The sequence below is a fragment of the Onychostoma macrolepis genome, chromosome 10 (assembly GCF_012432095.1).
Source record: "Onychostoma macrolepis isolate SWU-2019 chromosome 10, ASM1243209v1, whole genome shotgun sequence".
Taxonomy (NCBI): Eukaryota; Metazoa; Chordata; class Actinopteri; order Cypriniformes; family Cyprinidae; genus Onychostoma; species Onychostoma macrolepis.
In genome coordinates, this window is record NC_081164.1 from 1,848,518 (window position 1) to 1,875,279 (window position 26,762).

A 26,762-nucleotide genomic window follows, 5' to 3' on the forward strand; every position below is an offset into this window, starting at 1 on the left:
AACAAATAACTTACACAAAGTTTAAATAGGTATACAAAACTGAAAATAAGTAAACGCTGTGGAACCAATAATAAACGTAGAACGTTTATTAGCAAAACGTTCAGTTTTTAATTGTACTGTCTGTTCTCTAACTGTACTAAATGATTTTTATTACTATAAAAAATTACAAACAACGGTTGGGGGGGTGGTCAAATAAAGTAACCGTGTTGCAGCTTCACACCGGTTTCGCTTCACACCGACTATCGCAACAAGCCTATTGTATACATTTTCTTTAAGTTGAGTGTTGATTATTATATTTAAAAATAAATAGTAATTAAATTTAAGTTTGGGCTCTGTTGTTAATTGTAACCTTATAGTAACTTAAAAGGGCTTCATATAGTTTAGAGCACAAGCTGAGGTAGATTTTTATTCTTAGGAAAATTTCAATTATAATTGAATTTATTTAAAGAAAGAACCACTGTTTAATTTTTTTTTTTAAATACTATTTTATGTTTAGTATTTTCCTCCTGCTGTACCGAAATCATACCGAACCGTGACGTCAAAACCAAGGTACGTACCAAACCATCATGTTTGTGTACCGTTACACCCCTGGTATATCATTATAAACACAGCTGTTTTTTGTCTTAAGTGAACGTAAACAGTTGTGATGCATTTCAGTATTTTTAGATCCATGCGTTCGGTGTTAAAGAGACAGCAGCCTAATAAACATGCTGCCTGTCATTAATGTTAATCAAAGAACAAAACAAATAATTCACTGATCTTCACTGAATATCTTTTGTAACTTCAAAGAGGAATAATCTATATTTTATTTATGAAAAGAAAACTACAGTGTTTTTAAACTTTTGATTTCAATTTCTGTACCTGAAATTTGTACGGCTGTATTTATTCATGCTATTGCTAATTGATTTGTTTGTTCCTATTTCATTACTGACTGTTCACTTTAGGCTGCTCATGTAATTCAGCTGCAACAGAACACCTTGTAAAAAGACAGAATAAATATATTTGGCATCTAAATGTTTGACTTAATTTTTTTTAATCCAATTTTTTATCTTACTGGAATTGATAAAATTCAAATGATACCCAATCCTGCTCACTAGTTGATGAATCTCTGGGCAACATTTCAACCTCCCCAGAAAGACTTTTTACAATTATCAGTTATTATCAATTACACAATTAAGCTTTTCTTTTTATTGTAAGGTGAAACATGACCCAGACATTTCCTTCTTCAGAGGGATCATTAGATTCACCGATAACATGCTCTGATAAGGCCAAACGGTGTCTGCATTCATGTGCTTTTGGCAAAGATGGAATAAACTGTCAGTTTTCATTTAGCTGGTAATACGGGCAACTCTAGCAGAGGGTCAGAGGTCACTTACCGGGCCATGAAGGTCAGTGTTGAGCAGCATTAGCGCACAGGTAAGGCAATGAACTCCATCTGCAAACATCAATGAAACATTCAGTCACACACACATACAGGTCAACGAGAGTGAACATTATTTTTATCATAACTTCTGATATCACACACACATTCATCTCTGCATCAGGAGAAAGTCTAACATCACTTCCATGGCAACAGTCTTAGCAACAAGGAGATGGTTTAGCTTTTTACCCATATACTGGTCATAGCTGTTACTAAGATGGTTGCTATGGAAGAAACACGACACTGTGATACTGAATGAGCGATTAAACCCAATCATGTTTCATGGAGAATTAGTGAAGAGAGGATTTATCCAACAGATAATTAATGTTGTGCAAAACCACAAATGTTTTATTTATAGATTTCATATGGAGCAACTATATGCCGAGGCATTAAACACAGAAATAGTCCTCAGGCAACTTTTGTTTGAGACAATATTAGCCAGGCTAGTTTCATGTTTTTTGCATTATGCCACACTCTCTTTCTTCTCTCATAGGAGTGAGCGATATAAAAACAAAATATATAGCACTAAATATTTTTATTTTTTGGTCAATAAAGACATATTACAATATACCTTTTTTTTTTATGGAAATGTGACAGAAAACCAACTGAAAAATAATGGACTTCATGACAACTAATAAAGTAATCACAATATTTATATATTTAGATTACAAATTTGATACATTTTGATATTTTTTTCCACAAACAGTCATGAACATTGAAATGAAACCGCTTTATAAATACCTGTTTAACATTTTACTTTTATATTGTCTAATCCTATTCTCACATTATTAACTTCCAACTCATATCAATATCTAATCTCTCATCCATTTATTTATTAATTGTTTGCAAGCCATTAGAGATGGTAAGATTCACGGATTTGCATCGGCATAAAAGTTAACGATGCAATGCATCAATTTTAAAAAAAGTGTGCATCAGTTTCAAGTTGGCATTTATATCGCGATGCATTGTCTAACATATTTGCATCAGTAAAAACTCATTTATTTATATATAATTATTCGCAGATTAGAATGCAAACTATCTGTACCATATATTAAATTGCATAGCATAATTTTTTACATTGCATCATATTGTCTTGAATCGCATTGTGTTGAATCGAATCAAAATCGTATTGCACTGCATAGGAGTGAATCGTGTCATAGCTGCTTCATATGTATCTTTAATGTATCGTAGCATTGGCTATACATTGAGATACGTGTCGCAATCAGCCTCAGTTAAGGAGATGCACATCCGTACAAGGCATTCAATATCAGAATAATGTACAGTCAGCTGTACATGAACAATGAATATGGTAAAATGAACCCCAACCAGGTGATCAGGACTCCAGCATATAGTGGAAGGCTCTTTCACCATGTTAGGGTTACAATAACGGTGATGGACAGAAGAGAAGTATTTTTACTTCGTTACTTAAGCACATTTTTTGAGTATCTTTACTGTATTACAGTATTTTTATTTTGAGTAACTTCTACTCCACTACATTCCAAAATGTAATATTGTACTTTTTACTTCACTTCGATGTCTGATTTGTGAACAAAATGATTATTTTCAATGAACCTGTTAAACTGGTTACAAATCACACTAAATTATTTAATAATTAATCCATTTGAAGCCGTTTTTGATTCAAATATGGACTGATTCAATGAGCTGGTCAGAATGGCAAAGAACCGATATATTACTGAAATACAAACAATGGCGTGAAAAGTTAATAAATGTCGACTTTTAGTATTGATTATTGTAAAGAAATATTTAGGTAATGACCCTCAGATATTTGTGAAGTAAATCTGTCGTAAAAGAGTGAGCTGTTTAAGCCACGCGACCTCTGTACATCGTATTTTTATGCTATTTGTAAATATATAATTACACAAATTCTATATTTTCATATTTTAAAATACTATGTTATTTTATGTTTTGGTAATAAAATAAAAAGTTTGCTTATTTGCAGATCAATGCATATTAAATGAATGCACTAATTTTTTTAGTGCTGATTAATGAGTAGTCTGACTACTACTGAAAAAACAATGAATCAATCTGTACATTTAACTTTAAATTAGTGCTGTCGCGATGAATCGCATCCAGAATAAAAGTTTTTGTTTATGTAATATATGTGTGTGTGCTGTGTATATTTATTATGTATATATACACACATAAAGGATATATTTAGAAAATGTTTACTTGTATTTACATGTATATATTTATATTTGTGTAATTTATATTATATATAAATACATTTAATACAGAAATATAACATATTTTTCTTAAATATATACATGCATGTGTGTGAATTTATATATATTAGGGATGGGAAGATTCGCTCGGTGCATCAGCAAAAAAAAGTTAAGCGATGCATCGGTTTAAAAAGTGTGCATCGGCTACAAGTTGGCATTTGTACTGCGATGCAGGATGCAAAACATTTGCATCGGTAAAAAACGATTTATTTATATATAATGACTAGTGGATGCGCTACACTTTTATTGTTTATAAAGTGACCAATAATCTGTGACCAATATTTTATATGTAGATTGATTTCTCCTCTCGAAACTGTTTCTCAAGCGCGTTCTCTCATCACCGCTGCTGCGTGAATATGACGGAGACAACACTACGGAGACCCGAGGAAAAGAGGGGATTAAAGTCCAAAACCTGACCTGAAATAACATAACAAATCAATCGGAGCTAAAGCGGTTCCATAAACGACAATGTAAGTTCACACAGTCTCACTCATTTGTGCACGCTTATTCTTAATTAGCCCTTATTGTTGATCATGGATCTAATCGATCCACCACGGCAAACAGCGAATATATTTGTGCTGTTTAATGCATTTGAGACGTTGTTTTTCCTGACATGTGACAACTATATTTTCCATCTGTAAATGTTAGAAAGTCATGTAAATATATCCATTCAGGAGTGGGCGAGGCTTACACGAGTGAACGAGCGCTGAGCGCAATAAATCTGAGTCAAATATGCATTTTGCTAAAATATTCATTGTTGGACATTAAATGTGCCAGCAGTTAAAATGTAGTTTTAATTTAGTGATTTTAATGCTTTAAAGAGCAATGTAAGATTGTAATGTTCTAATGCTATCTGTTCTAACTATAAAAGGGACAGCTGTCATAAAACCAGAGAGAAAGAATGCATGGCTATGAGAGTGATATATAATATATAATAATATATATAACAAATATACACAGTACACACTCATATATTACGTAAACAAAAACTTTTATAACTTAAACTTTTTTTTAAGTACTTTTTTGAAATGAGTACTTTTACTGGAGTAATGTTTCATTAGGATATCTGTACTTTTACTCAAGTACTTGATTTGTGTACTTCATCCACCATTGATATTAATGATCCCTTACATCTTCAACTGATCTGAAATACTAATCTTAGTAAGTAACAAGTAATCGAGAAAGGTTACGTAAGGTTGAGACATGCAGTACCTTGTGCAGTGATGATGGTGGGATTACACTGATAGTACCGATTAGAGAAATGAATTAACACGCGCTCTCTCTCCTGAGTCTCGCCCATTAGTGAGAATGCTTTCAGAAAACATCTGCAACACAAAAACAGCAATATAACATGACCATGAACTTCGTCTTGTTTGCAGCTTGTGTGTGAAGACTCATCAGGGGTCCAGTAACAGAAAAAACATTAATGATGTGTGTGGACACACCACAGGATGAAATAAAGACCCAGAACCACACAAACAGATGAATGAATAAGTCTGTGAACACTGGGCAATTATCAGAACTTTGGTAAGCATGACTCCTGAACTGTGATCAGACACGGTCCTAAAATAACTAACAATAATAAAAACTTCAAAAAAGACTTCATATAATTCAAAGAACATAATAAACAACAAAATAATATTCAGCATTCTTTGGTTGCATTCTTAATTGTTCAAAATATTCTATATTCTTTTAGTCTTAAATATAACAGTATATATCACAATATTTACTTATTATGAGGTTATTTTATATATAACTAAAATGTGGCTCATCTGGTTGTATGTTTACCATCTTTAACTCTGGTATTAAATAATACGTTTTTTCTTGTAACGATGCCACAAAAGTATTATAAATAATCTTACATTTTGTTATCTCTTTGCTGAAAAAATAAATCTGATAAAATTAAGTTTTATTTGTAAATTATTTAACTCACATTTATTTATTCATTAAAAAGGAATATTTTCAGGTAGAATTTCCCCCCCAAAAAACTATATCTACATCTTTCTAGATATAGTTTTTTTTTTTCAAATAAATGTGAGAATTAAATAATTTTAGTGCTGTCAAACTATTAATCGCATCCAAAATAAAAGTTTTTGTGTACATAATATATGTGTGTTCTGTGTATATTTATTATGTGTATATAAATACACACACAGACGTGCACATATTTAGAAAATATTTACATGTGTTTACGTCTATATTTATATTCATATAATTTATATTATAAATAAATATATTTAATATATAAACATAACACATTTTTCTGAAATATATACATGCGTGTGTGTGCATTTATATATACGTAATAAATATACACAGCACACACACAAATATATTATGTAAACAAAAACTTATTTTGTATGCAATTAATCGCGATTAATCGTTTGACAGCACTAAATAATTTACAAATAAAACTTAATTTCATCAGATATTATTTAAAGATTGTAAACATACAACCAGATGAGCCGCATTTTGTACATTGCAAAACAGCAGAAACACATACTGTGACTGTATGACTGCACAATAATTGAATGACAAACACTTGACATGAGATGTACCTGAGTGATTGGTCCAATGTCATGTCTGTAAACTCAAAGAATTTGAGGTACTCTTCTGCAACCATCTTACTGAAGTCATTACTGTGAACACAAACAGAACATACACATTATATTATAACAGAGATAAAAAAATAAAAAATAAAAAAGACCTTCACATTAGCAACAGTTCAACTATACATGACCTCATATAGTTTCTGGTATCTGAATCACATTTGATAAGAGCCTGCGTTTACTATAATCACACAACACATCATTTTATACTCGCTGTATGTGTGAAATATCAGCGTGACATAGAAATCAGACATACTGAAGTTCAGAGCATTTAACTAGTTTATGATGAACAACCCTGAAAAGACATTAATCTAACCTGACATGATTCTAAAATGGAGAGGGATGCAGAAGAGGAATCACAGCAGTATAAAGCACATTACATAAGAAACATGCATTCCCAGACGGACATGTGAATGAGTTTGCAGCAGTGCTGCTATATGACTGAGACTTGACATTCAGGGTTCCCACACCTTTTGACCAATGAATTTAAAAATAGAGATCAATCACTGGAATTAATAGATTCACTCATAATGCTTAGTGTATAAATTACTTTAATGGGGGAGGAGGATGGGCACAGGCGTTCTGAAATATATACAGTATTTATGAAACATATACATTTATATGCACAATTGACACTTTAAAAAGGAAAGCCTGGACTTCCTGTTGGTGCATAGTATTTGTATTTGTGCTGTGCTGTTAACCTACTGTTGTAACGACTCGCCACTTCTGTTTAAACACTGTAACTTTAAATTTACTTTCAAGTGCAATTTGTTTGTGATTATACCGCATGCACTTTTTCTACATTTGGCATTCTTGCAGTGTGTATTGATTTCTATTCTCCGAGATGATCTGTACTTTATGGATTTATCTTTTACTTAATTTAAGTCATAAAAATGACTTCCAGCCACGGTCAGATAATACAAGCATCTCCCTTCTAGTGCTATTAGATCTTAGTGCTGCCTTTGACACTATAGACCATAACATTCTCCTGGATAGGCTTGAGAATTATGTAGGCATTTGTGGGCAGGCATTAGTATGGTTTAGGTTCTACCTATCCAATCGCCTATCCTACCTATCCAACCAGTTTTTTTGTGTTAATGGCAAGATGTCCAACCCAACAGACGCATGTAGTCCCACAGGGCTCAGTATTAGGTCCTCTACAGTATTAGGTCCTGTGGACACTGAAGTCTGCAGACAGCAAAAGAGTAGTTACTGTCAATGATTGTCTCCAGACAGGACAGTAAGAGAGGATGAACATATGGCTGTGGACAACAGGACAATGAGACAGGGTGAGAGCGTGTCTATAGACAGTGATGGTCTTCAGTAACCAAGTTTCCATTACAGATTTGCGCAAAACTTTTGCGATATTTTATGTTGATAAAAAAACCTATTGCAAATTGTGTTTCCATTAACCAATGTTATGCGACTAAGACGTAATTTTTTTTTGACAGATGTTGGTAGGCTTACGTAAATTGCAGCCACCACACTAACCATTATTTTTAAATCGAAGGAGACGTACTGTATGCGTGTATCTTTGGTGAAGCAGCACGGACAGGCGCTTCTGGGACACTTCTAAAAAGTGCCGTGGTGTGGCTGATATAAACACAAGCATTGTCTAGAGTGGCCATGTCGGAGCCGTAATGCAGAGCCTGAAAAACCACCTTATGCAAGCATAAAAACTTTTTTGCGATATATGGGAGTTTTTGTGAAATTTTCTATTGGGCATATTTTCAATTCACAATTTCAATTTGCGCAACTTAAAGGGTAATGGAAACGCGGCTAGTGATGGTCTTCAGACAGCAGGAGAGTGAGACAGGACGAGTGCAGGGCTGTGGAGGCGGTGCTACAGCGAACACTGGAGTAATGATGCTCTCCTCTGGAGTACTGCGTCTGGCACTGAGAGTGCTTATGAATATGGATGAGTGCCTGTATTCTCAAATCTTTATTTCCAGTGTGTGTGAGAATGTGAGGAATGAACTTTCTTTAAGGGGCTGGGGGTGTTTAACTGCTCCAGTGCAGTCACTGACCCAAGGTCATACACAGATCTGATTGGTTCTGACAGAGGCAAAGAAACATATCTGAGAAATAACTGTGAGCACAGTTCACCACAGTAATCTAGAAGACTGAGCTGTTGTTTTAGATGCTTGTATACAGACAATGCAATGTATGAATGGCATTAGCAATGTAGTAACAAGATCTTTGGTATGAAAACATAAATATGCTGATCTAATAATACTTTAGGAAGTGCTGATGGAGTGTTTTGAAAGTTAGGAATGTGTAAGATTTATTTTGGGGGTGTGAACAGAGCTGTGTCATTTTAAGGTCAAGTGGAAATAGAAGTCAATGGGGACCAGCAACTGTGTGGTTATCCACGTTCTTCAAAATACATTCTTTTGTGTTCAGCAGAAGAAAGAAATTCATACAGGTTTGGAACAACTTTGAGGGCAAGTAAATAATGACAATTACTTCAATTTTTCATTTTGGGTATTTGTCTGTAAACCCCAAGTGAGCAAATCAAAGGTGACTGTGGCAAGGAACGAAAAACTCCAGAAGTATAAAATTAATGCTAAAAAAATAATCACCACTGAAACATGCATAACACCATTTTTTTGTGTAAACACTGGAATTTATTCAAAATAAATCTGGCATAAATATGTGGACTGTGCAGACACATTCTTTTATTGGCGTTAGCGAACTGACAACTGGCCAAGTACTGAAGTACACAGAATGACTTTAAACTCTTTCACATATTTTGATTAAATGTGCCACTCTTAAAAATGGAGTTAAGCACTCAAATTACATAAAGTTATAAAATTATATGAATTTAAGCGTAAAAAGACACTGGTAGTGGATGCACTGTTTTTAAAACATGTTTCCCATGGCATGCTACATTTTATTGTTGCAATGTCAGTGAAGATTGCTTAGCTCACGGTCATTCCACTTTGAATTGTGCTCTAAATGGCAGAAAATATGTTAGAAAACACCTTCACCAGAATAACGATAAATATGTGACGTGTGCGTTACTAAGATGGCTTAGCAAAATAGACAGTGACAGACACTGCCGGACATATTCAGTGGTTAAACGATACATTAGTCAGTTTCTGCTGTGGATTTTTCAGAGAATTCAGAGAGAACATTGTAAAGTAATACACAAATTATAATGTGGTCAACAAACCCCAAACTACCTGTCAGCCACTCAGGCTTAAAGTAAGCATCTACACTGCCATTCAGCAGTAAGATTTGTAATGTTTTTAATGGAGTCTCTTATGCTCATCAAGGCTGTATTTATTTGATCAAAAATACAGAAAAACAGTAATACTGTGAAATATTATTGCAATTTATAATATTGGTTTCCCATTTTAATATACTTTAAAATATAATTTATTTCTGTGATTCAAAGCTGAATTTTCAGCATCATTTCTCCAGTCTTCAGTGTCACATGATCCTTCAGAAATCATTCTAATATGCTGATTTATTATTATCAGTGTTGAAACTGCTTAATATTTTTTTTGTAACTTGTGATACTTTTTTTTTTTTTAATTCTTTGATGAATAAAATGTAAAAAATTAACAGCATTCATCCAATATAGAAATCTTTTCTAACAATATAAGTCTTTACTATCACTTTTTATCCATTTAACACATCCTTGCTTAATAAAATTAAAGGGTTACTCCACAGATGAAAATTTTGTCATTAATCACTACCATTAATTAATTACCATTAATGTCGTTCCAAACCCGTAAAAGCTCCGTTCGTCTTCGGAACACAATTTAAGATATTTTAGATTAAAACCGGGAGGCTTGTGACTGTCCCATTGACTGCCAAGTAATTAACACTGTCCTGTCAACCTTGATGACCATAAGAAACTTATTTTTAAAAAAAGTTTTACTGATCCCAAATTCTTTAACGGCAATGTACATGTATTTTTCCTCAAGTTACAATTAGAGGCAAATATTTACATATTCCTCTGGTTGGTGTGTATAACAGGTATCCAATTGAAGACAGAATAGAGAGAAGAAAAACACAGAACTGAGTTTTGCAACCTAGAATTAAACTGCTGGTCTCATCTGGCCAGGGGAGAATGGCACACTATTTCGACACGCTATTTCCATTTTTATTTTATTTTTTTAATGCTGTAAAGCTGCTTTGACACAATCTGCACTGTAAAAAGTGCTATATAAATATAACAGTGATTTGACTTATGATTTATGGCTGAAGGCACTCACTTCTTGCCCAGATGTTTGGCGACGTCCGAGCGCCGGAAGCCCTCCAGGTGGTAGAGCCGTCTGGCCAGACGTCGAGCAGCTTCCTGGTCGCTTCGGCTGCCATTGTGAAGAACATCTGTGTCCTTAAGACTTTCCACACCATCCATGTCTGAGTCCCAGTCCGAAAGCGCGTCTTTCAGCCCTGCATCGCTGCTGCACAACACACAAACGCACAGAACACAGTTAATCACAGTGAGGACGATCCAACAACCGACTGGTCAGTTTGATTAAGCAGACTTTTTCTTTTATTTCGTTTTGATATTTTTAGTATATTTTAGACTTAGAGTGCTATGCTTTAGCTGTCAGTGTACAACCTAAAACCTTCTCTGAAAAGCTCTGTACTTTTTGTGTCAGCATAAAATGTAAATTGCAACCGATTTTATTACTATATTGTGATGTATTTCCAAGTGAAACTGCTTTTCATATGTCAGCAGAGAATGTGAACAGTACACTCATTAACTTGCCTAAACGATACGCTGACTAACAAGAAGTATCTGGACACTGAAAAACATTCAGCCATTTAACCCTGTATAAGCGACCAGAGCTGGGTAGATTTCTTACAAATTGTAATCTGTTACTGATTCCAAATTATATGACAAGAATTGCAGTTAGTAACGTAATCCATTACAGGTGATATAAACGGACTGCTTTTTGATTACGTTTACATTACTTTAGACCTACAGTAACCATATTTAGCACATTGTTTTAAATAGGATAATCTTGTACCATATTGACAAAAAAATATAGTCAGAAAATATATTCCATTCGTTGTAAGTAACAACATGCAATGCAATAAACATTATATTACGTGAAGGTTTCCCAAACTCGGGCTCGTAAAGGTACTACAGGGGATTTGTGAGTTTAATGAAAAGCTAATCATTAATTAAATCATAAAAATGTAAAATTCAAAGAAATCATTTTAAAATAACATAACTTGAAATTATTTGTTTACCACCAGTGTCAGAGAACTGTGAACATGCAAATCTGATACTTAATTTTTAAATATTTATTTTAAAATCTGAGGGGTACTTCAAGTACAGTGCTGCTTGAAAGTTTGTGAACCCTTTAGAATTGTCTATATTTCTGCATAAATATGACCCAAAACATCATCAGATTTTCATATAAATCCTGAAAGTAGACAAAGAGAACCCAATCAAACAAGTGAGAGAAAAATATTTTCTTTGTCATTTATTTATTGAGAAAAATGATCCAGTGTTACATCTGTGCGTTGCAAAGGTATGTGAATCTTTGCTTTCAGTATCTGGTGTGACCCCTTTTGCTGCAGTAACTGAAGGTAAAGTTTCTTGTAAATGCTGATCAGTCCGGCACAATAACATGTAGGAGTTTTAGCCCATTCCTTAGTGCAGAAGCACTTAAACTCTGTGATATTGGTGGGTTTCCTCCTATGAACTGCTTACTTATGTCCTTCCATAACATTTTAATTGGATTAAGGTCTGGACTTTGACTCAGCCGCTCCGAAACATTAACTTTGTTCTTCTTTAACCATTCTTTGGTAGAATGACTTCTTGTGCTTGGGGTTGTTGTCTTGCTGCATGACCCACGTTCTCTCGAGACTCTGTTCTTAAACAGATGTCCTGACGTTTTCCTTTAGAATTTGCTCAGAATTCATTGTTCCATCAATGATGGCAGGCTGTCCTGGCCAAGACGCAGCAAAACAGGCCCAAGCCATGACACTACCACCACCATGTTTCACAGATGGGAGAAGATTCTGAAGCTGGAATGCAGTGTGTTCTTTTCTCCGAACATAATAGCTCCTAATTTAAACCAATAAGCTCTATTTTGATTTCATCCATCCATCAAACCTTTCTGGCTTGTCCACATGATCTTTAGCAAGCAATTTTCTTTTTGGAGAACAGTGGCTTTCTTCTTGCAGCTCTGCCATGCACACCATGGTTGCTCAGTGTACTCCTGATGGTGGGCTCATGAACATTAACATTAGCCAATGTGAGAAAGGTCTTTAGTTGCTTAGAAGTTACCCTGGGAACGTTTGCAACCTTGCAGATTATTACACGTTCTGCTTCGGAGTAGGGCTGCACGATATATTGCATGCAATTGTAGTTCACTGACAAGCTATGCAATATCACATTCTTTATCACAGGCGATTCATCTGCGATTCTGAGCTCGAATTGCGTAGCTTGTCGGTGAACCACGGCTCTGTGTATTAAACGCCGCTCCATCTGAAAACAGGTGATGAAGATTTATTACTAATCACAGAACCGGCTTTACTGACAAGATGCGCATTACAATCGCATGCAATATATCGTGCAGCCCTATTTTGGAGTGATCTTTGTTGGTCGACCACTTCTCGGGAAGGTAACAGTGGTCTTGAATTTCCTCCATTTGTACACAGTCTATCTGACTGTGGATTTGTGGAGTCCAAACTCTTTAGAGGAGGTTTTGTAACCTTTTCTAGCCTGACGAGTAACATTAACTCCTCAGGTCCTCAGTAATCTCCTTTGTTCGTGACATGATTCACTTCCACAAACATGATCAGACTTTGATAGATCTCTGTTCTTTGAATAAAACAGGTCACGTACTGACATTTGATAGTCATTGCACTGACTGAAAACACCTCTGCACAGATGGACTCTAATTTCACCTTTAAATTAACTGCTAATCCAAGAGATTCACATACTTTTGCAATGCACAGATATGTAACACTGGATCATTTTTCTCAATAAAATAAATGACAAAGAAAATATTTTTCTCTCACTTGTTTGATTGGGTTCTCTTTGTCTACTTTCAGGACTTATATGAAAATCTAATGATGTTTTGGGTCATATTTATGCAGAAATATAGAAAACTCTAAAGGGTTCACAAACTTTCAAGAGCACTGTATATATATTAGGTGAAAGAGGTTCAGCTGACAAAAAAAAAAAAAGTTTGTGAATCTCTGCATTACATGTAAATAATGTGAATTTGTGCATTTTAATGTGTTTAAAAGACAATAGATGGTTAATCTACTTAACCGAGTGCTAGTTAAAATGAAAATTAATGTGTTCATCAGTAACTGATACAATGTAAAATTATTTTTGTAAATCCAGTGGTCAAAACTAGTGACTTTGTGTGAATGTCCACAAAACTGGAAGACTTTCTGAGTGTGATAAGCTGATAAGCGGTAGGTTATTTTAAAAAAGGAACATTTAAACGATGAAAAAGAGGAATTAGGGAGAAGTTTTTGTGAGAAGTTATTGTGTGAATAACATGTAATCATGTAATCAATAAAAAGTAACTAGTCTGATTACGAGCATTTTAAAATGTAATGTAATCTAATTACAAGCACTTAATTTTTGGAATCTAATTACGCAATCCAGATTGCACGTAATCAGTTACTACCATAGACTGTAAAAAAAAAATGGACGTAGTGTCCGTGACGTCACCCGTAGGTTTCTGTAAAGCGTTTTTGAAGCCTAAAGTGGGCGGAGCAGACCGCCGCCATCTTGGAAGCGCGTCACCGCGCGTCACTCCCGGATAATCGAAAATGGGCAAAAAGGCGGGACGTGGGTGAAGCTGAGCTGAAACCACGCCCCTCTATAGTGACAGCAGTGCTGCCGTGCAAAGACAGAACACCAGAACTTCGTTTTTGGTCGAAAATGAGTTATTGATCATTTTGGGACATTAATGACCTCCTTTATCATGTGTTTAAGTATCATGGAGAAAAGCCCCGGAGAAACCAAGGCAGAACACAGTATAACATCAGTTACCGCGCTTTGACTTTGTTTTGGAAAGCTCAGATAAGTTACGGTGCTCTGCATATGTTTGCATTCGTTCGTCAATACTGTGCCAGCCTGGAGTTACACGGTATTCTGCCTCTGTTTTACTGTCCATTAAAGTCTACCGCGTTTATTGTGTACTTCTATATCTGTTGGCACTTCATTAGACAAACAAATGAGAGAGATCGCGATCTAACAAACTGCTCCATATAACAAAGCACTGTAAGCAATAACGATTAAAAAACATCTAATTGCCAGATTCCCAGTGTCCTACCTATAATTATTTTTTTCTGTACAAATGCAAATCATTAAAGCCAGTTTTCTAAGTTTCGCACTAGAGAGTTTCATCATACTCTGGAGCAGAGCGGCAGTCCACCTGTCACTCAAGTGGCCACGCCCTTAATTATGCAGAACTTTAAGGCTTAATATAATTTAAACGGATGAGTTATAAAAAAATTCACCCCCCTCACAGTTGTCACGAAGGGCAAAATTAGCTATATAGACCAAAATAATTTTTTGTACCAGGCTGTAAACATGTTTTTTTCTGCTGTAAAGTTGGGCATTTTAACATGGAGAGTCAATGTGATTGACTCCCTTTTGGAGCCAACCTCCAGCGGCCAGTCGATGAATTGCAGTTTTAGTCACTTCCGTGTTGGTTTCACGAGAGAGCGGGAGGTTGCCGCTTGGTTACTACCCAGCTCTGTAAGTGACCTCTGAGGAATTGTCCGATTGTCCATTTTTGCAATCCCAGTGTCCAGATAGCACCCTGCCCGCACGATCAGGTGCATTTCACAGGAGAGAAACAAAATGCAAAGCCCAAATCAACAGGCCAACATTACAGAAGACCACACGCTTCTGCCAACAGCCATAAAAACCAGAACTACATCAGAAACAAATGTAATGATCATCACCCGCTGTCCTCCCACATCAATGACATCACCCAAGATCTCAGAGTCCAGTCTGTTTTATTCTGGTTCTGGCAACAATTCAGAGCCATTAGCCACTGAAGGACAATACAGACTAATGCTAGCTGCGTCATGAGGACTGGATCTGAAGGAGGTTACGATCCTTCGAACACAACTTCATCTGAGATCTGAATGGAGACATGACACTGAGATGCAATGAGGAGGTTGATTAAATAAGACAAACGCTTTTTCATTTCTTCTCTGTACAGTGAGAGCATGAATGACCGGGTCTGAACAGGTGGAGATGAATGACCATGAAAAACAATTAAACAGCATTGCTCCCTGTGGCTGGTTTCTGAAGCTGAAGAGTTTGTTTTAATTATTTGCTCTCGCTTGTACTGCGTTAGTACAGTCAGCACACAGTTTAACAGTGCCATCTGTTGAGCGCCTGAACAAATGACAACAAACACTGAAGTCTCATTTTAGGAGAGAGAAGTACATTATATTTTGTAGAAAATCAAACTGGGTCAGTTCATTGGCAGGGGTGGCAGTCATGCAACAGTTCATTCTGCTCCTTTACTCGGACTGGACTTTGACTGTTGTTGCTGTTGTTTTTCTTCACTGCTCATATCAAACTCATATATTCATATATTTCCTGTTTTTCTGTGTTTCCCTAGTTTAGAAACATTCCCACAGTTAAGGACACAACTGAGAAGTGAAGGAAAGCAGAGGAAATAAAGTTTTTAAAATAATAATTTAGGGCTCTATACGCAGTCCGTTTTATTTTTTTCCAAATTCTTTTTTTTTTCTAGACTCTATTTTAATGGTTAGTTTTGTTTTTTTTTATTCATCAAAAAGCATGTCTAATTAACTGAAATCATAAAACAGCAATTAACCACAATTAAATGTTAAGGCCCTATGAAATGTTATATTTTTTCTCAAATTCAGTTTTATGTATTTATCTAGTTTCTAACCAAATACTGTGTTTTCCATTTCTTTTTTAAGACATTTAAGTTTCTATTACTTTGTTAATTTACTGGTCTAAATTAACTGCACAAATAGTATCACAGAAGAACAGAATTAGACAATAGGATCATTAGAACAATTTAATTAGAAATGTTTAATTATTGAAAATATTGGGCATATCAAGATGGCATACATTTAGGCCTACATAGTATTCAGAAAATGAAAACAATGGCACTTAGAGAATGACAGAAAATTTACAAGACGATCACTTAGGGCTGGGCGATAAATCGATTTTATCGATTAACTCGAATGTGTAGTTTACGTCGATTTGTTTGAATGAAAATCGGTTTTCTCTTTAACATCCGCTCCCCTCTGGGCTCCCGTAGTCCCGAATGGGCTCAGCTCTCCCCCGCGCGTTTGCCATATTAGAGTTTATGTAAGGTTTCGTGATCCTCACGCAATCCGCCGCATCCCAACGTGTTCGCAAAGAAAATGACGTGTACTGCGGATCCCTTAAAGCAGTGTTACTCATTGCGCGGCTCACGAGACTCATGCGGCTCGCCAAGCTTTCATTTGTGGCTCGCATGGCAGTAAATAATACGATGATATGAGCAATACAGAGATTTCATAAAAACATAAAAAAAAACAAGCAGGGCTATAACCCATTAAAAACTCACACCGTGTCTACAGCGGACGCGAGCGTCGCGGTGCGATCAGGGCTTATGATTTCCACGATGCGGAAAACGCGGGCAGAATCTAGTTATAAAAAAGAATGTACTGTATAACGCGGAATGTCATTGAATTTGTAAAAGTTTGGATGAATAAATCAAAAGTATGTCATTACACTTAAATCAAATCGCGATATGAACTGGTATCTGTAAATGTTAAGCTGCAAAAATACCATTTAAATATGAATCCTGCGTGTCTCGTTATGAATGAATGCACAGACGCGCAGTTTCGTTTACTACACACATACTGAAGCGCGCGGTGTTTTCAGTGCCGTCATGCCAAATGAGGTTATAAATATATGAACAACAGTCAGTGTCTGTCTATTACAAATTTTTGATTTTTTTTTTTTTACAAAATGGAAATATAGACTAGAAAGATATTTAAACTTGCTCTGCCCTTATGTCCATGACATTGACTCACTACGGAGAATAAATACAAGATGGGAGGAAAATGTATATTTCTTTCCCTCGCAGTTTTATCATTGGGTGATCATCATACTGTATATAAAATTTCGGGATTCAGGGAGCCTCTATTATGCATTGCAGCCCTACGATCACTGCTTGCCTGTTCATGTATACTAAAGAGCATGTCAGTCTAATAATACAAAAATAAAAACTAATGAAAAGACCCTCATGATATATTCTAGAAAACAAAATTATACATGGTATAAACTAAGAGAGATTTGAACAACACACCACTCAAATGTGAGTGACACTTGCACTGTGAGAGACAAAACTAATTCTCAAGATACTTTGCTTCCAGAACATTACAGGCATTTTACCATTTAGACAACAAGTGTGAACAGTTCAGAAACACTGGTGATTCAAATGACCATTTTAATGTACTTACAAGGTCAAGACTGAAGTAAGAAGTCTGCTTCCGGCAATTAATAAACGCTCTGACGGAAATAACAGTAACACTTGTACTTAACTCAAAAAACGTCAAATTGAACAGATAATGAAACTAAAGCACTTTTCCACATCTGGACGGATGAAGAAAATGCTACAGCGTTTAAAGGTCATTTCAGATGATTGACATAATAGATTTGACCTGTTTTCCTTGCTGATGTGTGAATGCTGTCTTTATCGGTAAGAGTCAGCAAGCCATTGCTTGTTTAAACAGCAAATGTGATGCATTTACTAATCTGGCTGTTTTACAGCCATTTACCAGGTTTTATGTGTGAAAGCGACTTATGAAACAGATGTTGTAGCACACTATATCTGCACATCTGTTTGTGGATGAACTTGTTTTTCAATTTCAGTTTCTGAAGGCAATTATTTCTTCAATATGCAATAAATATGCTAATACGGTCTTCAGCAACACATAAATTATTCATCATATCATATAAGTACAAGGGAAATACAGTCTAAATGCTGTTTAAAAACAAATGATTACAGCCTACAAGGGCTTCTCAATGAAGTAAACATTCAGGTTTAGATGTCATTTTTCAAGTAAACAGTCATAAAGAAAGAAAGAAATATAATAGAAATTCTATATATATAGAAACTGTGAGCGCTTTACTCTTTCTTTAGTCAATGCTGTTTGTTGTTATAATGTAATAATAATCAGCAGCAGGTCTATTTAATATTCTGACACAAATCAAGATCTTTTTCCCACCTCTTCGCATTGACAACTCTACTGTGCTCACGCCAATACTATTAGACACTAATAATCTAATTAGCAATATTTATATTTCAAAAAGTCGTGCACCACGCTGTAACAGTGCAGTTTAAAATGTATTATTTACATTTTTGGAAATGACAAAATGACTGTGAAATGCTTTTTATACACTGGGTTGTATAGAAAACTAATTTAAAAGCTGTACTGTTGTCTCATTTAGAGTTCATTGTGAAACACTGGCAACTACTAAACACTACTGAGGGCTCAGCATCACATCCTACTGGAAAAATATAATCCAATATCATCAATACAAGCACCAAACTTCTCTAATCTCCAATTATTAGTGTCTAGGATTTGTTTGCCCTCTTTAGCATTTAGTTAAGGAATGCAAATTACTCATCATTATTTACTCATAAATCATTTGCAGAAAGACAATTCGGCGCCACTGCAGGGTAAACTGTTACTGTTGTGAGAGTATATCAATGTTAAGCTTTGCCACAGACAGTGCTGAGATGAGTAACTGATGAGAGTGCATGTGTGCACAAACCATATCTCACTGCTGCCACACATTACATCACGCATACTCAAATATGTATTTGCATCTGAATGACAGTGCATCCCATCTGAATGTGTAAAAATAAATACTTACAATGGCCAACAATTAGGGATGCAACCAATGTTCGGCAACCAAAATTGTTCGGCTGAAAATAGCAAAAAAACAACCTCTTTCGGTGTTTGGCAAATAAGCGAAAAGGCTGAATAAATTGTACCGAACAGTGACGTGACGCGGTCAAACAGAGGTGCGCACTAATGCACCAAACACGTCGGCAGTGTGGAAGTATTTAAAACTGTCTGAGAAAGATGCAAAAATCATTACAAGCACGAAGCACCGACAGCGAGAGACTGCTTAGTGCTGCATCTCATGTCTCCGATGAGAAGAGGACGGGGTGGTTGTTGCTGGTTACTGTAATGATTGAAATCGTGAAATGGCCTCAAACGATTAGTAACTGCAGAATGTTATGTTTTCTAATACAGGCACGGATTGCATGAATTCAAACAGCGCTGCACGAGCTTGCGACGCCAGGGTTCAAAGTCCAAAGCGCGAGGAAAATCTGTGTTACTCTGTCATTTGCTCAGTAACATTTTCATTAGTTTTTTTTAAGGCATGTGACAATGTGATACGTGTGACAAACATCTTCCCAAACTCGTAATGAGAATCATTTAAATATCTGCATGCTCTTGTCAACAAAAAGAAGCACTGAGGTCTTCCTGCGGGTTTCTGCCAAAATAAAAGCTGAGAAAACGCAACAACTCCATCAACATTCATAAATGTTAGTATTGTAATTTTACTGTTGTTCTGTAAAAAAATTAAAAATAAATAAGACAATAATAATGATAATAAAAACAGCTCTATTAATACATTTATTATAAAAATTCACACAGTGTTCAAATTGGGATCTGTAATATATTCTAATGTTTTAAAAGAAGTCTCTTCTGCTCAGCAAGCCTGCATTTATTTGTACTGTAAAAAACACATGCCTGATTCAAGAAGGGGGTCTCAAAAATGGCCAAAAAATATTATTTAACTAACTTATTCATTTTAAGTTAAATTGTGATTTGTTGGTATAATGCCTGATAGAATGTTAAAAAATGTTCAGTGTTAAGTAAATATTTTTTAATTGTTTTGCAGGACAAAACAGTAAAAAGCACATTCTGGCTATTTAATTCACACAATGGTGAAAATAAAATGGCAAAATAGGCCTATATGGGGAAAAAAAGCAAAAAACCGTGTTTGGTATTTGGCCTTGGGCCCAGTGTTTCATTTTGTTCGGCTTCAGCCAAGAATTTTCATTTCGGTGCATCCCTACCAACAATTCAGCCTCCAGTGACCCGGATGTTATGGGTGAAGCTTAGATGTTGTTGTAGTTCTTTATATAATAATATTTTACATTTTTATGGATTCACAGCACAAAACACACCGTGTTCAGCACAAATTCACTGCAAATGAACTTGTATTATAATACAGTCTGGTCATACTTTTGTCTACCTTGTGCTGTTTCTTTCTCATATTTTTGGAGGACGGCAACATGTTATGCAATTCATTCATGTTGGCATCTGACAAATTAGGTTAGATTGCTTTTACTGAGTGACAGATACATTTGTGCCAAAATGCTGCTTAGAGTTTGGCCTCTGATTTGAACAACAAAAGATATAGGAAGCGTTTTCCCCTTATGTTTTGAAAAGCCTATTTAGCTGAAAGGCCTATTTATTTTGCTAAACAAATTATCCATGATTACAAAAGTTAGTTGCATCTTATTAATCTGCATTAAGCATTGTTGTTGTTGTTTTTCGTTCCTGTCAATGACCCTCTCAGACTTCTGCACTGGGATCATTTCAAAGAATGGGGTAACTCACTAGGGGAAAAAATAAATAAATAAAAAAAGAGTGATTGGTTGCGGACTTGTAATGCCAGTGAAACTTCTGTTAAAGGAACAAATCACCCAAAAATGAAAATTTGCTGAAAATGTACTCATCCTCAGACCATCCAAGATGAGACTGTTTGTTCATCAGAAAACTGCAATGGAGTCGTGTCAAAGATTTGTGATGTTTTTATCAGCTGTTTGGACTCTCATTCTGACGGCACCCATTCACTGCAGAGCATCCACTGGTGATGTTATGTAATGATACATTTTCCCAAATCTCATCTACATCTTGGATGGCCTGAGGGTGAATACATTTTCATTTTTTGAGTGAACTATTCCTTTAAATGTGACTTATTTGAAAGACAATTTCGGACTAAATCAATGTAGTGTACATCTAAATAATGCAACCTAGTTAAATAATATTGGAACTCAACACCTACATTTGAAAACTCCTCAAATACTAAATAGTAAAAAGAGAAGGGTTTCAGAAATTGGACATGTTGCAAATCCACAGCCTGCTGTTCTAGTGATACACCACAGGGAGGCAGTCGCAGCAGAAACAGATCAACAAAGCATCTGTTTCCACAATACATCAAAGATACAACACACAGGTGTAAACACATCGAAGATGTTCAGACAGGATGACTCATAATCGCACATTTTACCAGGGTAGTTTACACCCATGATATCAATTTAATATCTCATATTGCACAGTTGGTTGTATATTGCACACTGCAAACAGCATAAGATCATGATGTGTTTAAGGTAGACCAACGAAATGCTACGGTCAACCAAGTCATGAACAGTAACAACAACGGCATTTCCCAGAGAGTGCATGTTGTCTAAAATCAGTTTATAATAAACACTGATGCGTGCAACAGTATGTATCTTTCTATCAGAGATTCTCAGAATAATACAGTTATTTTGATTTCTATATTACTATTTCCCCAGAACCTTTTTTTTTTTTTTTAATAAAGTTTGTTTTCTTCTTTTCTTTCTTGTATTGTATGCATCTTCATTGCAAAACCACTCATATTGTAAAACAAATTTCTTTAAATGATGGCTAAGGGTTCGATGAAAGGACTGGGGGGGGGGGGGGATGACCAAATGAAAAAGAAAAATAAGAAACATAAACAGTTTGAAATTGTTAGAAATCAATGAATTAACATGTAAAATACATACGGTATTCAGTATAACTGTGTATACACACTGTGTATAGCTATATATTTATATTTAGTTTCTAAATCTATCATGGCTAGCCAGAGCAAAGAGATACTTAAAGTATGCTTCGTGTAGGCTACATACAGCAAAGCCAACCTCAACAGCATACCAATCACAAATTCGTGATTTTTATGAAAAGGAGAGTGAAAATGACATTATGAGTTCTTCTCTGCGACCAGCACTGTAGTCTATTCATCTGTAGTACAGCTGTGGAAGACTCTGTGATTTTCCAAAGCGAGAAACATTACAACATTTCACTCCTCAGATTCTGCACGCGACGCGACGCGACGCGTCACAACAGAACGCAACGATCCATTATAAATCACCGAAGTTGTCTGTGTGCAATGTCAACCCTTCAAACTTTACTGATTATAAAGGGCGCGTTGCGTTCTGATGCGTCGCGTCGCGAGCGTGCAGCTATCAAACTTTCAATAGTGTCTTTGTTTACCTGCAGACTTCACGCACACGTCCAGCGTGCAAACCTCCGACTCTCACGCAGCGCTTCCGTTAACATCCCGACAGAGACGCCAGCTCAAACGCGCCGCGGAAGCTCAAACCTCGCCGGTTAAAGCAAGAGAATAAAGCGCTGTTTAAAGTTCGGCACATACTAGGGTCTGCTCATCTCTCACGCATTTCCCACAAACCCTTGCTGCTCCCAGCCAGACCTCAGCGCACAGAGGAGGGAGAAGAAGAGCGGGAACATCCCCTTCTTTAAAACGATTCTTCACAAAACAACCGACAGAGCAGATGGACCTCTACGGAACTCAGTGGCGTGCTGCTAGAAATATAGTATGCATGGAACACCGAGCAGTAGATGGTGCTTTAAACACTACAGATACAGTGTTGCATACTAACAAGGTTGATTTAATTTTGTTTCAGAAATTTTCTAGATACATTTTCACTTATTCTTCTTCATTTTAGTGAGGGGAAAACCTTATACAGCTAATTTAGTCATTGTTTGGCATGAAAGAAGCGACTTCATTCTGGCATGTGTGAACCACAAGCAACATTTTATTCATTTCAGAGCACTGCTATAAAACTGAAAGTGACCACACCTCTCATTCCAAATAGAAAACACAAGGGAAGCTGATGTTATTTTCAGATTAACTCAAGCACTATGTGAAATACAGATATTATTGTCAAACTATAATGGATTATTATGAACTCTGAAAAAGGAAGCGACATGAGGCGATGCATGAAGTGCACTGTGCTGAAACACACTTCATGATGGGAAACGGCGGTGTTTCTCTCATCGCCGGAGCGGAGCCTACACCATGTTGGGTTTTTCTGGGGCCCTGAAGGGAGTGTCTGGCCAGCTGTGCCTGGCCTCAGGCAGCTCGTGTAAAACTTCAACTGGTTAGAATCAGGCCCAAAAACATTGAGACCAATGCAAAAAATACAAGCTTAACAATACAGATATGCTTCAAATTTACAACATGTAAAAATGACACTTTAATAAAAAGGGTTGAGAAGAATACAGCAAATTGCACGAATGATAAAGTGATTACAGGGTTGCTGTGCACTTACTGGTGAAGCTTAATATGCCAACTATAAACATAAATCTGTTAAAGCTATTTAAGCAACACAGTAGTGGCTTTATGTGCATCTCAATAACTGAGGCCGATGCAATACGCATCTCGATGCATAGAGATTCGATTCAACACAATGCGATTCAGTGCAATACAATGCAATGGAAAAAATATATATGATGCAATGCAATTCAATATGGTACAGATAGTTCGCTTTTATTTCTTTAGTTTAGACAGACAGCAAATCATAAATTATCTTAAGTGCCATTTTGACTTGTAACACGCCTCAGTCTCTGTAGTGTTGTGATACGTCTTATTCACGTAGCAGCAGTGGTGATGAGAGAAACAGTTTAGAGAGGAGAAATCAATCTACATATAAAATATCAGTCATAAACCATTGGTTACTTTCTAAATAATAAAAGTATAGCGCATCTACTAATAATTATATATAAATAAATGAGTTTTTACCAATGCAAATATGTTAGAAATTATACATCACCATACAAATGCCAACTTGTATCTGATGCACACTTTTTAAAATCGATGGATTGCATCGTTAACATTTATGCCGAGGCACCAATGCGAATCTGTGAATCTTACCATCACTAGGCATTACTAAATGAATCAGTGTTTTTGAATGAACAAGTTGCATGAATAATTCAATGACTTGTCGCCACCTACTGGCATGTCACTGGAAAAAAAAAGACTAATACACCGACTAAGGGGCCGTTTACACCAAGGAAGGTATCTATAACAATAACGTTTTAATAATTGACCTAACTCTATATGAGAACACCACCATTATGATGATAATGACACAGAATAATTTTTTCAAGCAGATGAATGATTTAAAAAAACACTGAAGGCTAGAAATCAAACATTTAAAGTGAGAGACAATATATCTGCTTTGAATAAAATATCATCCATAGGTGGACGCTGGAACAAACAAACAAACACTGAGATGTAAAGTGACACAAACAGTGAAAAGTCCTTGTTTGTCAGCACTTTTGGTAGATGCAGCTCGGTTCCCCTTTGGTCTGCGTTCCATATTCCCCTCGATTAAAATCACGTTCTATGTCCCCCTCGGTTCTGGGGGCACTAGCCCTGCTGCGTGGCAGTTCCCAGTAGGAACTTTTAACTGGAACGCCCTCCCAAGTCAAAGTTCCGACTCGGAATCTCGGAGGAATCACAACAATTCAACTTCAGAATCCAATATTGCTGCTCAGTGCATCAGCAGAATAGAAGCAGAAGTAATATATTGTTTATTGGCATTTATGTTTGTCTGTGTCTCAAAAAACTAAGTGGTACACACAGTACTATCCAAACTCTATTTGTGGTAGGGCTGTTAAATTGGCTGAAAAACTAAATTCGAATTTTGTACTAGAATATTATCAATATTCAAATTATATTCGAATTTAAAAGGCATAATTTCTGTTAGGGGGAAAAAAAGCTTTTGGTTTCTCTCCTGAGGCCACAAGAGGGCGCATCGAGCAAAATATTACTAATGCACCTTTCTTCAAAGCAATAAAAAAAACAATTAGAAACAAAAAGCATCATATATGTATGAATAGTTTAATTCTAAGGACCGAAAACGTATCACAAAGAGTAGGCTACTGTTTTTCTTTTAAAAACATGAGATGCAGTGGGATGGGAAAAACCGCCATAAAGTCTCGAGGCATGTTTTTTAAAAGTTGAACTTACATTAATTTTACATGGCTTTTCTCTCTTGTGCGAGACGCGAGTGCAACGACGGTGATAGATGTCCCTCTAGAAAATGCGATAGTATGCGTTCTGTGTGAACGGCTTGGCTCCAGTTTTGAGGTAAACAGCAACATCTACGCATTGATGTTCTCTTTTTCCCCAATATTTTGAATGAGCAGCGCCGCATCCAGCGGGTTCAACTGGACAGGCTAAAAAAAGCATTAAAATGCAATGACACCTACATCGTTATCACATCTTGTGCGCCAGATAAGGCTGACTGACGCACACCTAAAATTCGAATAAAATGTTTTTGCATTTACATGTGGATTTTTATTTTAAATTTGACGAATATTCGAAATTCTATTTTTTTTTTTGACAGCCCTAATTTTGTGGACATGATACTATGGCGTTATCTGTGCAACATACCGCTTTTTATGTGGTTTTCTGACTTCTCTACAGGAACACAGTCCACTTGGGTGTAATATCATTCTCAGCTCTGACACCCAACTTCCGATGTAAATGGAAAGCAGCATTAGTTCTATTCCATCATTTGTTGATTGATTTTGAAATGTGGACATTGCACTTGAAATTAAATGCAAGCTTGCAGCTGATTGTGGAGGGGCAGGGTTTAAGTGGCTTTTTTATTAATTACAAGATCAAAAAAAGAAATATATACAAGGATCAATCTTTCACAAAATAGACATTAGAATCAAGAAATGCAGGAATAAAAAACTTCACGTTTCAGAATATATCTCGAGAAGACCATTTCCTACACAGAGCTCCATAAATATCACAGCAGGATCTGTATCATGGGAATATTAAATGATTTCCTCTCCCATGATACTAAAGCAGGAAGTCATTCTTCCACAACAGACAACTGAAACAAAATGCCACAGATTTAATTCAATTATACAGAAGGCTCCAACACAACTACTCACAAAAGAGAGACAGATCCAGCCTAGCACACAAAACAGACCAAATACTGAAGATCACCTGCACAAACAGGGAAATTAGACACAATTCACCACATCACCATCCTGAGCCAACAACAGAAGAGGAGAGGCACTGACCTGAGAACAGACTAAATCCAAAAATATCAAGCATAAATGGACATACACTTGTCGATCAGAGTTACAGAAACTCTTCTGTAATAGCAACAGACCAGAAGACTCCAGATAGAGGCCTGAAAGCCCCTCCCTCCATCTGTACTACAGAATGGTGGAGGGGCCAAAGTTAGTTTTTCATTCCCTCGCACCGAAAGTATGAAGTCAAAGCCTGCACGTGTCACCCTCCCACCCTTTCCAAACATTCTCCAGCTTCCCTATTCCTGCTCCCACATTTCAACAGCACTTAGATTGACCTCAGATTCTCTCTACAGAGCGCCGGAATAACAGCAG

At 36.1% G+C, this 26,762-nt stretch overlaps 1 protein-coding gene across 4 annotated transcripts in view; it reads right to left on the minus strand.

Annotated features, from left to right (window-relative positions):
- Positions 1–26,762, minus strand: part of psd3l (pleckstrin and Sec7 domain containing 3, like) — a 113,045-nt gene that overhangs the window by 50,926 nt on the left and 35,357 nt on the right. For 3 of the 4 annotated variants that reach the window (XM_058788279.1, XM_058788280.1, XM_058788281.1), the window contains 4 exons: positions 10,499–10,690; positions 6,222–6,302; positions 4,876–4,988; positions 1,377–1,435 (listed from right to left, as the gene is read on the minus strand). In XM_058788279.1, coding sequence (XP_058644262.1) covers positions 1,377–1,435; positions 4,876–4,988; positions 6,222–6,302; positions 10,499–10,690 — 445 coding nt within the window. Of the gene's footprint in view, positions 1–1,376; positions 1,436–4,875; positions 4,989–6,221; positions 6,303–10,498; positions 10,691–22,583; positions 23,085–26,762 lie in introns of those variants that run through there. The other variant, XM_058788282.1, reaches the window with a different exon arrangement.